Source organism: Lithobates pipiens, unplaced genomic scaffold, assembly GCF_037356315.1.
Source record: "Lithobates pipiens isolate NorthernLeopardFrog02 unplaced genomic scaffold, aLitPip1_a1.2 Scaffold_3, whole genome shotgun sequence".
NCBI classification, from domain to species: domain Eukaryota; kingdom Metazoa; phylum Chordata; class Amphibia; order Anura; family Ranidae; genus Lithobates; species Lithobates pipiens.
Genome location: NW_027507790.1, coordinates 145,074,062 through 145,087,428, shown reverse-complemented (window position 1 = coordinate 145,087,428; position 13,367 = coordinate 145,074,062). Strand labels below are relative to the sequence as shown.

Here is a 13,367-nt window from a genome sequence, read left to right as displayed (position 1 = left end):
CACGTAAACATGTCTAGAAAACAGTCCTTGACTTTTTTTTTAATATTTTGTTAAGGGTTGATAACTTGGATGGGGTAAAGAATTATGGGATGCCCAACTTGAAAAATGTCCAGAACTATGGACACAGGGACATTTCCTCCCCATTTACAAAAAGTCCTCTCCTTCTTCCTCCTGCACAAACATGGTTTTCAAAGTACAGCACCGGCAGCTCACTTTTGAGGGAACTAACAGTTTTATTGTTAGTCCAGCAAAGGCCTATTACAGGCAAGAACCCTCAGTCCCTTGACAAAGTAGTGCAGTAAGCAAACAGCATGACATTCCTCCTTCTGCTTCCCTGTGGCCACTGTTCCCAGCTCCACTTGCTTGCAGAAAAATTCTACCCCACCTGGTTGCCACCAGCTTCCTCCCAGTCCTCCTGACTGACTTTCTTCCTCAATCCTGCCCAACTGGCACACTTCAATGGAGACTCCCCAGGGCAAGGATTAAGACTAAGCCCATTGCTGTCTTCAGAGAGCACTGTTACAGCTCACAGTCTCTCCCTTTGTGTTGTCCCTGCTCAGTGCTGATCTCTAGTCACTTTCTGTCTTTGTTCTGTCCCATTTCCTCTCCTGAAGGTTACCCTCCAACCGCCTTCTGTGGTGGATCTTTCTAGGCCAGCTATCCCAAGCCTCTGGCCCAAGGTACCCCCCCGGCAGGAGTTTCCTTAAGGGCCACCGACAGCCTCTCCTCAGCACTCCATCTCCATCTTCCACCCGACTCCCCTCCTGGAATGGCCAATATCGATTTATGGGGTTGTCTCAGTCCCCTGCCAGCCCACTTCTGGGGATTGGCTGAGGCACCATAAATACTTATGGCAACTCCTCCCAAGCCCTGCCCTCCCTGTTCTACAACCTTCCAAACAACAGGGGGGGGCACCAGAGAGCTGCCAGGATGAGTCATCCAGCCCTAGCCTCCAGTAACATTGACCCAATTCAATGACTCAGTTTATTCCTGGCCACAATATACTTTTTGTTACTCTCACACTAGTAGCACACACTGGAGGGAGCTACACAGACTTTCTCTATTTTTTTTACCCAGAGAACCACCTGAAATAAGTTTGAATTAGCTGTGATCCCCTGCTAAACATGATTATATCTTCAACTTTTTTTTGTTTTTTATATACATGTGTTTGTATTTTTTTGTTCGTTAATTTTTTTGTGGAGTGTAGCGGTACCCCCGTAGGGGCTGCTGAGTGTAGTGGTCCATCTGTCACCCTGCTCAGCCAGTTACACAATTTCAAGCATCTCTCCAGCACTTCACTTGCTTGCAGACTATCTCTCCTCAACATCTTCAGCACTTCACTTGCTTGTACATCCTGGACCAGCTAGCACTGATAAGTAGGCCTGACACTGGTTCAGTCAGGCCTAAAGCAGATGGCATTTGCAGACAAGGACCGTGGGCCCCTATGGTGTAGCAAAAATATAGAACGTCCCAGTGCTTACTGTCCCTGTGGCTACTGCTTCCAGTACCACCTCTTCAGGCACTGCCAGCCCTCTTGGCTGCAGCTGCCCCTTTGCACTGCCTGTGCCACCACAATCTTCCAGACTGGCTCTGCGCCCATCCCAGACTGCTCCATCTCAGTCCTCTCAGGCGTGCCTCCCAGTCCTCCCGACTGTGTGAACACTCACTAGCCCTCTTGGCTGCCTCTGTGGAACTCCTGAAGACTTGCCCAGCAGTGTTCTCCCACTGTCCTCTCTTGCTCCTCATGTGCCTCCTGGTCAGGACACCTCTGTGGGTTGTAAGAGGGTCCTGTCCGCACCCAAGCCCAGGCCCAAGGTCACCCCCCCCCAGTCTGTGGAGCTCCCTCAAAGGCCCCGACAGCCTAACACTCCATCTTCATCTTCCACCCGATCAACTCCCCCTTACCTGGGCTGACCCTGGGTATTTAAGGAGGCCTGCCCTGTGCCAATCCATATTGGGGATTGGTCTAGGCTCCTCAGAAAACCTCAGGTAGCTCCACCTCCCCTCTCCACCTATCTTTGCAGAAAACACCAAAACATTCTGGAAAGAAGTGGGAGGTCCTGGTGATGCTACCTGTGAGTCACCCAGCACTACTCTAAGCCACTCCCAACCCAGATCAAAACACATCAGCCAAGCCTGGAAATGTACCTACTTTAACAAAACATGTACCTTCTAGCGAATTAGAGGGTGCTACATGAACATAGCTTTATGTTTGTCTCATAAACACATCAGCCAAGCCTGGAAATGTACCTACTTTAACAAAACATGTACCTTCTAGCGAATTAGAGGGTGCTACATGAACATAGCTTTATGTTTGTCTCATGTATGTGTGAAGCCATTTACTGTTTACTGTCTCACTACCTCTGCTGGAAGTTTATTCCGAGCATTAACTACCCTTTCAGTAAAATAATAGTTTCTAAGATTAGTTTTGTTCTCAATTTTGGCTTCATTTTGAAAATCCTGCCCTCTAGAATCTTATTCACCCCCTTGATATATTTTAAGGTTTAAATCGTGTCTCCCCTTTCCCTTCCTGTATCCAGACAAATTAGATTCATGAGGTCACTCTCAATAGGTTTTTTCCCTCACACCTTTCACAATTTTTGTTACCCATCTCTGGACTCTCACTAAGGATTTATATAGGGGGAATCATAACCTTCTTTCTCCTGCTGGTGAGCCCTCTAGTGATGAATCCTAGAATTCTATTGACTTTTCCTCTTGCCTGGTCACACTGTATGCTCATTTTGCAATCATCTGAAATAAGTACCCTCAAATCCTTTTCCTCTGTGGTGCTGGCTAACACAGTACCCCAAATGTTGTACTCTCTCAAGGGATTATCCATTCCTAGGTGCCACCTGTCAAACTCGATGAGCCAAGTTAAATTTGCTTGTTCCACAAAGCAAAGCATGTCAGATGGAGAATGTGTACCACCCTCTTTGACAGCCATGGTAGGCTTTAGGTGGACAGTTGGACTGTTTTTACTGCCTTAGGTAAGCAACCACTAACACCTGTAATCTTTATAGCTGTCTTTGGATGAGAGGACAGGTTTCACTGGTCCTACGCTGCTTGTTCTGTTAAGTGGTGGTCTCCGAACTATGTAGGCATTGTCAGGCAGGAGATTCTCCACGACTTATTGCTCAAGTAACCCCAAGTAGCCTCTGGATGAGCCCCAAAGTTCCACATAATCCTGGTTGAAATGGCTGGTGTAAAGCCTCAACGTAACAATGGGCTAGAACATTTAGAAGCACTAATGGAGTTGTTGCTCAGAGCAACCAATTACATTTAATCTTTCACTGACCAAGACGTTTTCATGAATCAACCCCTAGCAAATCATCATCTTGTTGTGATGGGCAGCCTCACTGTCACCAGGCTCTGTCTCCTGTAGCACACTAGGTCTGGTGTATAGAATCTGTAGCCAAAGTGGTACAATTGTTTCATGCAATCAGGTGGCTATTATCCTTCAGCATTAATATATGATTTGTTGCTATAGGCAACAATTTCACAATCACTCAGTAAATTTGATCCAACTTTCCTAAATCAGTTCCAAAAAAGAAGAATCTTGTTTCCATGGAAAGCAATTCCATGATTCCGTGCTTTGAATAGCAACTGAAACTGATTGATTTTTAAAGAAAACTTCCCAAATACATTGAAATTAACTTCTATGCAATCAACACCACCAAACTTGATTGCCTACAGCAATCTAGGGCTAGTATACAAACTATAGACAAAGTGGCTTGGTGCCCCTAGCAATCTTTATTCTTTATATAGGATTTATTGCTGCAGGCAACAGTTTCACATCCACGCTAGTTCCATTAGTCCAGTTTTAATAGATTGACTCTAGAAAAATTACATCTCTTTGCCAGGGAAAACAGTTTCATGTCTCTATGCTCCAGTTTTCATAAACAAGATTAAATGTCACCAAGCTTGGTCGCCTACAGCATAGGTCGGGTGAAGAAAACCAACAGCCAAAGTGGCATGGCTGCCCTTAGCAAAAAGATAGCTATTAACCCTCAGTTTTAATATATGATTTGTTGCTACAGGCAAAAGTTTAATTTTCACTCTAGTTCCTTTGGTCCAGTCTTCATAAATCAGCTCCATTTAGGCTGACTGGAACTAAAGAACATTTGGAGCATTGCCCATAGTCAGATTCCATTATTCACTTTCCTGATGGAGGACAAGCAACCGAAGACAAGGTCATGTTGTTGCTGGGGGCAACAGCGCTTTTTCTGCTTTGTTCCTTTTCTACAAATCAGCCCCAAATACCTCTACAAAGTTATTTTTATGAATTACAACTTCCTGGATTATTGTTGTTATGATCCATATACATCTAGGATAAAGTAATCCTCCAGGATTTCATTTCTGAACTCCTGTATGCGGTAGACTGGGGGAGTCTTGTATGGAATGGATTGGTTTCATTAACAGTAACTCACATTTTTCTGAATAAAAGAAACATCCTACTCTCAGCCTGGGGGGCAATAGGATATTACTGCTTAATAGGTGCAATAAGATAATGTTTACTTTCTAAACATTCTCTAGTGAAGCTCTGCGCTGTTCTGTTTTCTCAGAGACAAATATATATTAAACAATTACAGCAAAAATTGAAATGAACCATAGATCCCCAGAACCATGTGAAAAAAAATTATAGTAATAATAAAATAAAAATCATAACAACAATGTAATAATGTAATACCAACATATTCTATTCCACATTGATTTATTATCAGTGTGTGATTTGCTCTATCTATCTATCTATCTATCTATCTATCTATCTATCTATCTATCTATCTATCTATCTATCTATCTATCTATCCAATAAGATAGGGCGATAGTCATGTACAAGTTGCTGTAATCAGAAATAATGTTCTATTTGCTTTAACTCGAGTAAACTAGAATTGGTTGACTTGCTCCGTATGTGATGGCACCTTGCACTTCACTGATTTTTCCTATAGCATGTTAAATAAGCTTATGGATGTGCCACCGTTGGGACTCCTATTGTAAATGTAATTTATTCGGGATGCCAAAAGATGGTACTTTCATGCACAGTACTGAATATATTAAATCTGTGAATAACAGCTACTGATTTATATGTCTGTAAATGGAATATACTTTAAATGTATCTGCATTAGTTACAGAAGAACATTGGCTATAATATTGATTTTGTTTTACAGCAAAGGAATGATAATGTGATAGTTAAGTCACTCGTGTAAAACTAGGCATCCTTACAATCTGTGGCAACCTGTGGCTTGTCAGCTGCTAGCTGATGTGGCAATAAAAGACTCAGAATGTTCTGCTTGCATGGGAACCGCAGGATGTCTGTCATTGTGTATTCTGTAATCAAACACAAAGCCAAGTTCTACTATGTGTGGAAACCCTTTAAAATGTGTAAGCATTAGGCAAACAGGCATAACACACTCATTTGTCTATATAGGAGTCATAACAATATGCTCTGAATCTATTTAGGAATACTGCATGGTCTGCCGCAAAGAAATGCTGGGGGTTTTAGTTCCACAACAGGTGGTAAGCCAGAGCTTGATCAAGTCTTAAGGTGGCCATAGACAGGTAGATGTCTAATGGTTGGAAAGACATCTGGCCATCCTCAATTGCATCACAGAACATCCCCAGTCTTTCCAATTCGGCTGATGGATGGATGCAGCACACGTGTTGCTAAAGCTCTGTTCCCTTTTCACCAGGAAATCCATGACTATATTGGTCACAGAGAAATTTTAGAATAATGCCTACAAAAGTTGTGCATCAGTGATTGGATTGGTTAATCTAATTGTGAAAATACATGCTTTGATTTATTATTGATGTGCAATTTGATCAAAACTATTGAATAGGTGAACAATCGAATAGGCATAACTTCCCTTCTGATTGATTTAGTCTCTATTTAGATTGGCTTAGATCAAACTCAGTATGGCAAGTTATCGATTGTGTTTCACCGATCAGCATCCATGTATCCATACATATTTCTAATCTACCAGATTATGAGACTGCAAGGTGAAAACAGATAGGCAATCGATATCTTACAATCACAACTATCAATGGAAATTCACTTCCCTATGTGTATCTTAGTATATGAATAGGAAAATGGAGAAACCCCCTAGAAGTGGGACTTTATAGGTACTACCATATTCACATAGGTAGGAAAAGGGTGTCTCCATTTTTCTATCCTTCTGGGGATGTGGTACACCTTTTATAGCAGATTTATTTCAGATAGCTCTGTTTCATAGTATATGAATAGGTTGTCAACTTTAGATTGATGGGAAATGGGAAAAGAAATCGATCATTTATCCAAGCACCTATGGCCACTATAAGTCAACTTGTCACCAAACAAAGGCAACCAAAGAGTGAGCCGTCCCTATATATACACACACCAAAAAAAAAAGAAAAACAACAACAAACCATAACAAGCTATAGTAATAGCAGCTGTTGTGCAATAAAGAAACAAGTGAAATGATCAACAAATCCCTATCATGTCAAAAGATGCTTAAAATGTCCATTTGACTTCTTCTCAATCACACAGTTTTATAAGATTAGAAACAATGTTTGAACTGCAAACACTATAAATGATTGTGGAATCCCAGAGGCAGAGTTTGAGGCGTAGGACTATGTCATACTTACAGTCTCTGAAGACCAGGCTGGGGTCACTCTGTGGCAGGACCTGGGTGACTAGAAGTTGTAGTGAGTCCAGAGTCCTGTCCATGCTGAATGTGAAGCCTTGTAGCTGCATGCACACAGTACTGTCCTCATGCCTGCTTTATCCCATCCCTCCGCTGAATGTGTGCACTTCATTGATGCTCTGGATTACGGAGAAATCTCTTTTAACATCTGCCAATCAGACATAGGCCAGAATCTAAAGACCCTCAGGGGTCCTCCTCCCTAACTTGCTTATCTTTGTTGTAGGCTGAGCTAATTAGCTGTATGACTGGCTGACAGATTCATTCCCACTGTTTCTCTCTGTGAAACACACCCACCTACAGGCTGGATGGAGAAAGCAGCAACAGCAAAGGCATTCCTCTATTCAAACTCTTTCAAAAACTCTGCAGCTGAATACGAGACCATCGGAACAAACCGCTATTGTAATAGTTTTCAAGGAAACCTGTCATCAGAGAAACATGGGCGGCTATGGCGGAGCTCTCCTGCTGATAACTCTGCTTGCCTGAATGTCAAGTTGAGCATCTTGCTTCAATAGATGGGGACCCTTAACCCAGGAGAAGTTTGCAGATAAAAAGTACAGACACCAACCATTCGCACTTGAGTTTTGCGTCTTTGATCGCCTTTATGGGCTTTTTTTTTGAGTGTTTGTACAGATGCTTATGAGTATTTGTTTTTTTAATCTTCATGTCATAGAAACATAGAAGAGTGTTGGCAGAAAAGAGGCCAAGTGGTCCATTGAGTCTGCCCAATTTTTTTTATATTTATACATGTTTTTGGTGTTTTTTTTTCCAGCTTTTTTGTTTAAATATAGGTCTTTGTCTGTCTGAGTATACACTATATTACCAAAACTGTTGGGACACTTTAATGAACTTTAATGACATCTCAGTCTCAGTCCATAGGGTTCAATATTGAGTTGGCCCACCCTTGGCTATAACAGCTTCAACTCTTCTGGGAAGGCTGTCCACAAGGTTTAGGAGTGTGTCTATGGGGATGTTTGACCATTCTTGCAGAAGTGCATTTGTGAGTACGGGCACAGATGTTGGACGAGAAGGCCTGGCTTGCAGTCTCCACTCTAATTCCCCTCAAAGGTGTTCTATCAGGTTGAGGTTAAGAATCTGTGCAGGCCAGTCAAGTTCCTCCACCCCAAACTCGCTCATCTATGTCTTTATGGACCTTGCTTTGTGCAGTGGTGTGCAGTCATGTAGGAACAGGAAGGGGCCATCCCCAAACTGTTCCCACAAAGTTGGGAGCAAAAAATTGTCCAAAAGGTCTTGGTATACTGATGCCTTAAGCATTCCCTTCACTGGAACTAAGGGGCCAAGCCCAACCCCTGGAAAAAAAAACCCACACCATAATCCCCCATCCACCAAATGATTTGGAGTGCACAAAGCAAGGTCCAAATAGAATACCCAATAGTCTCAACCCAATAGAATACCTTTGGGATGAATTTGAGCAGAGACTGCAAGCCAGGCCATCTCATCGGTGCCTGACCTCACATATGCGCTTCTGGAAGAATGGTCAAACATTCTCATAGAAACACTCCTAGACCTTGTGGACAGCCTTCCCAGAAGAGTTGGAGCTGTTATAGCTGCAAAGGGTGGGCCAACGGACAAAGGCTGGGATGCCATTAAAGTTCATGTGTGTGTAAAGGCAGACGTCCCAATACTTTTGGTAATATAGTGAAGATCTATGTTTGTACCAAGCATGTTTGAATCCATTTACTATTGACTGAATGGCTACCTCTGCTGGAAGTCTATACCAAGCATCAACTAGACTTTCAGTAAAATAATACTTTCTAAGATTAATTTTAAACTTTTCCCCTGCTAGTTTAAGGTAATGGCCCTATATTCTTGATCTTGACTTCATATTGAAAATACTATAACTATGTTATGGTAGAGTGCTTTTACAATACCAGAGCAAAATAGAGAGTTGCCACATCCCTATATATAATGGAAACAAAGAGAACCCCTAGGAGAAACTTTAAATGGCAACAGCACTACAAAGTGTATTAAAATGTATATTTATTGAAAAATATGATAAAAATCGATCACGCGTGATGATAATTAAAACATACATGAACAGTTAACAAAGACGCATAATATCATGCAGTTGAATAAATGGTACATAGGTCTAGTAGTTACGATGTCCGAGAAAACTCTTCGGGAACCTGGCGCGTTTCAGGTTCAAGCCCTTATGTCAGGGGTATTTATGTAGGAGAATTTATATTCTAGTAGATAATAGAAAATATAGCAAAACAGTTTATAGTGCATAACATTCAGTTGTGCTGATAAGTTTACATACCCTGGCAGAATTTATGATTGCTTGACCATTTTTCAGAGAACATGAATGATAACACAAAAACTTTTCTTTCACTCATGGTTAGTGTTTGGCTGAAGCTATTTATTATCAATCAATTGTCTTTACTCTTTTTTAAATCATAATCACAACAGAAACTACCCATGACCCTGATCAAAAGTTTACATACCCCAGTTCGTAATACCGTGTATTGCCCCCTTTAACATCAATGACAGCTTGAAGTCTTTTGTGGTATTTGTGGATGAGGCTCTTTATCTTCTCGGATGCTAAAGCTTCCCATTCCTCTTGGCAAAAAGCCTCCAGTTCCTGTAAATTCTTGGGCTGTCTTGCATGAACTGCACGTTTGAGATCTCCCCAGAGTGGCTCAATGATATTGAAGTCAGGAAACTGAGATGGCCACTCCAGAACCTTTACTTGCTCACTCTGCTGTAGCCAATGACAGGTTGACTTGTCGTGATGTTTTGGATCATTGTCATGTTGGAATGTCCACGTACGTCCCATGCACAGCTTCCTGGCTAATGAATGCAAATGTTTCTCCGGTATTTTTTGATAACATACTGCATTCATTTTGCCATCAATATTGACCAAATTTCCTGTGCCTTTGTAGCTCACACATCCCCAAAACATCAGCAATCCACCTCAGTGTTTCACAGTAGGAATTGTGTACCTTTCATCATAGGCCGGGATACCGGGACACTGCTGCCTGCACTGGGGCCACTTTGAGCTATGCTATGGCTGCAGCGTAGCTCAAAGCAGAGTCCTGCTGTGTCATAGAGCGCAGTGTGAAGTCGCGCTGTGATAAAAGTCCTCGTAGGTCAGCTCGCATGATAGACGCAGTGTTCTGTCTATCACACAAGCTGGTCTAGGAGGGGGCGGGACTTTTGTCACAGTGCAACTGAACCTTTCACACTGAGCTCCGTGACACAGCGTGAGCATTAACTTGTGAGGCGGCAATGATTGGCACAGTAAGACAGCAATCATGGGCACAGTAAGGCTGCAATGATGGGCACGGTAGTGCTACATTTATTTTCATGGTGAGGCGGCAATGATTGACATGGTAAGGTGGAAATGATGGGCAAAGTAAGGCTGCAATGATAGGCATGGTAAGGTGGCAATGATTGGCACAGGGAGGCTGCATTGATTGGCACAGTGATGGCTGCAATGATGGGCATGGTGAAGCTACATTGATTGGCACGGTGAGGCGGCAATGAGGGGCACAGTAAGGCTGCAATGATGGGCACGGTGAGGCTACATTGATTGGCATGGGGAGGCGGCAATGAGGGCACGGTGAGACAGCAATGATGGGCACGGTGAGGCGGCAATGATTGGCATGGTGAGGCAGCAATGATGGGCACAGTAAGGCTGCAATGATAAGCATGGTGATGCGACAATGATGGGCACGGTGATGCGGTCATGATGGGCACGGTAATGCTACATTGATTGACACGGTGAGGCGGCAATGATTGGCATGGTGAGGCGGCAATAAGGGGCACAGTAAGGCTGCAATCATGGGCACGGTGAGGCTACATTGATTGGCACAGTGAGGCAGAAATTATGGGCACGGTGAGGTGGCAATGATTGGCATGGTGAGGGGGCAATGATGGGCACAGTGTGGCTGTAATGATGGGCATGGTGGGGCGCCAATGATGGGAACAGTAAGGCTGCAATGATGAGCACGGTGATACGGCAGTGACGGGCAGGGTAATGCTACATTGATTGGCACGGTGAGGCGGCAATGATTGGCATGGTAAGGTGGCAATGATGGACAAAGTAAGGCTGCAATGATGGGCACAGTGAGGCTACATTGATTGGCATGGTGAGGCAGCAATGATGGGCACGGCGAGGCTACATTGATTGGCATGGTGAGATGGCAATGATTGGCACGGTAAGGTGGCAATGATGAGCACAGTGAGGCTGCAGGGATGGGCACAGTGAGGCTGCAGGGATGGGCACAGTGAGGCTGCATGGATGGGCACAGTGAGGCTGCATTGACGGACACAGTGAGGCTGCATTGATGGGCACAGTGAGGCTGCATTGATGGGCACAGTGAGGCTGCATGGATGGGCACAGTGAGGCTATATTGATGGGCACTGGTGTGGCTGCATTGATCTCTTGTACCATGTCTGCAGTCTCTGACCTTCTCCTGTATTATGTCTGCAGACTCTCTGGTCACCAGAGCCCCCCCCACATTCGCAGAGTCCCAGTTGTCCCCCTTGATGATTCCCCCACTTTTACTACTTTTAACTGAAATTTTCTGTATATATATATATATATATATATAAAGCCCTTTGTGCTTTCATATCTGTCTTAAAATGTATGGTTTTCCCTTTTATGAACAAGAAAATAATGACACTATGTTGTTGGGCTGGTATAATAATGCTATGGGGCTGGTATGAAATTATTTCCAGGGCTGGTTTTTATTCCCAGTCTGGCCCTGACTTTGTGCCAGAAGGTTTGAGTTTTGTCTCTGTGCTGTTTGGCGTATTGTAAGTGAGATAATTTGTGGCATTTGTGTAGTAATGGCTTTCTTCTGGTGACTCGACCATGCAGATCGTCTTTCTTCAAGTGACTCCTTATTGTGCATCTTGTGAGTTTTTTTATTTTTTTTGCATCCAAAACATTTTTCTGGCAGTTGTGGCTGAAATTTTAGTTGGTCTACCTGACCGTGGTTTGGTTTCAACAGAACTCCTCATTTTCCACTTCTTGATTAGAGTTTGAACACTGCTGATTGGCATTCTCAATTACATGGATATCTTTTTATATCCCTTTCCTGTTTTATACAGTTCAACTACCCTTTCCCGCAGATCTTTTGACAATTCCTTTGCTTTCCCCATGACTCAGAATCCAGAAACCTTAGTGTAGCACTGGATGAAAGATGTAAGGGTCTGTCAGGAGTCCAGAAACACATTGACCTTTTATACACACACACTAATTACAAGCAAACAGATCACAGGTGAGGATGGTTACCTTTAATAGCCATTCAAACCCCTTTGTGTCAACTTGTGTGCATGTTATCAGGCCAAAATCACCAGGGTATGTAAACTTTTGATCAGGGTCATTTGGGTAGTTTCTGTTGGGATTATGATTTAAAAAGAGTAAATACAGTTGATTTATAATGAATGGCTTCAGCCAAACACGAACCATGAGTGAAAGAAAAGTTTTTGCGTTAGTTATATTCTCTGAAAAATGGCCAAGAAATCATAAATTCTGTCAGGGTATGTAAACTTATGAGCATAACTGTACATTGGCATAGCATGATGAGAAAAGGCACATCCCACATTCATACGCAACCTACCGACATAAAATGAATGGTGCAGCACTTAGGTGTACAAGTATTCAGGCAGAGACTGAATGGTCGCTGTCAGTGAATGGCGTAGTGGAAAGTCTGGCCTAGCCTCTGTTACAGCTAGGGTTGCCACCTGTCCAGGATTCATGTCCCCAGGTCTCTGACCACCTGAGACCCAGGCACATTATTAATTTCAGACCCGTCAGTGGCTCCCTGTGCCATCAGTGCGGCTGTGTCTCCTCGATTTCGGGTCCGCAGCGGCATAGCACTGCTTGATTTCTGCTCCTGTTTAACCCTTTCCCGCCGAGCGTACGCAGATATGCGTACTCGGCTTCCGGGGGTTATACCGGGATGATGCCCGCACCTGCAGGCATCATCCCGGTACCGTTTTTTGCAGCAGGCGATTGGCTATCCAGGCATAACAACCGATGTGGCTAAAAGCCGCTCGGCTGTTATGCCGGAGGAGCGGGAGGGGATGCCCCCCCTCCCGCCGCCTCCTGCCGCTGTTAGCGGTGCTCCCGCTCGATCGGGAGCACCGATTCGTGATCCGACGCCTCCGGCTGCTGGGGAGGAACTGGAACGAAGCCGTAATCGGCTTCGTTCCAGTCTCCTCAACGTAAACACGGAAGCGACGTCATGACGTCACTTCCCGTTTACTCGGCTGCCAATGGCGCCGGTTTTAAAAAAATATCCGGTATTCAGAATCAACGTTTTTGGCGATCTGAATACATTGAAGTGTAAAGGAGGGGTGGGGGGTCTTTTAGACCCCCGATCCCTCCATAAAGAGGACCTGTCACCACCTATTACTGTCACAAGGGATGTCTACTGAAACCATCCACTGCCCTACTGACACGGTCCACTGCCCTACTGACACCGTCCACTGCTCTACTGACACCATCCACTGCCCTACTGACACCATTTACTGCTCTACTGACACCGTCCACTGCCCTACTGACACCATTTACTGCTCTACTGACACCGTCCACTGCCCTACTGAAACCATCCACTGCCCTACTGACACGGTCCACTGCCCTACTGACACCGTCCACTGCTCTACTGACACCATCCACTGCCCTACTGACACCGTCCACTGCCCTACTGACACCATTTA

General features: G+C 44.0%; 1 protein-coding gene across 2 annotated transcripts in view; it reads right to left on the bottom strand.

Moving 5' to 3' along the window:
• The window catches only part of LIX1 (limb and CNS expressed 1), a 237,958-nt gene extending 231,037 nt beyond the window's left edge, over positions 1 to 6,921 (bottom strand). Inside the window, exon 1 of one of the 2 annotated variants that reach the window (XM_077462348.1) lies at positions 6,619 to 6,921. Coding sequence is in view for 1 of the 2 variants with exons in the window: in XM_077462347.1 (XP_077318473.1) it covers positions 6,619 to 6,727 (109 nt within the window). In the remaining variant the exon portion in view is untranslated. The remainder of the gene's footprint in view (positions 1 to 6,618) is intronic. The other variant, XM_077462347.1, reaches the window with a different exon arrangement.
• Positions 6,922 to 13,367: the final 6,446 nt, after the last annotated feature.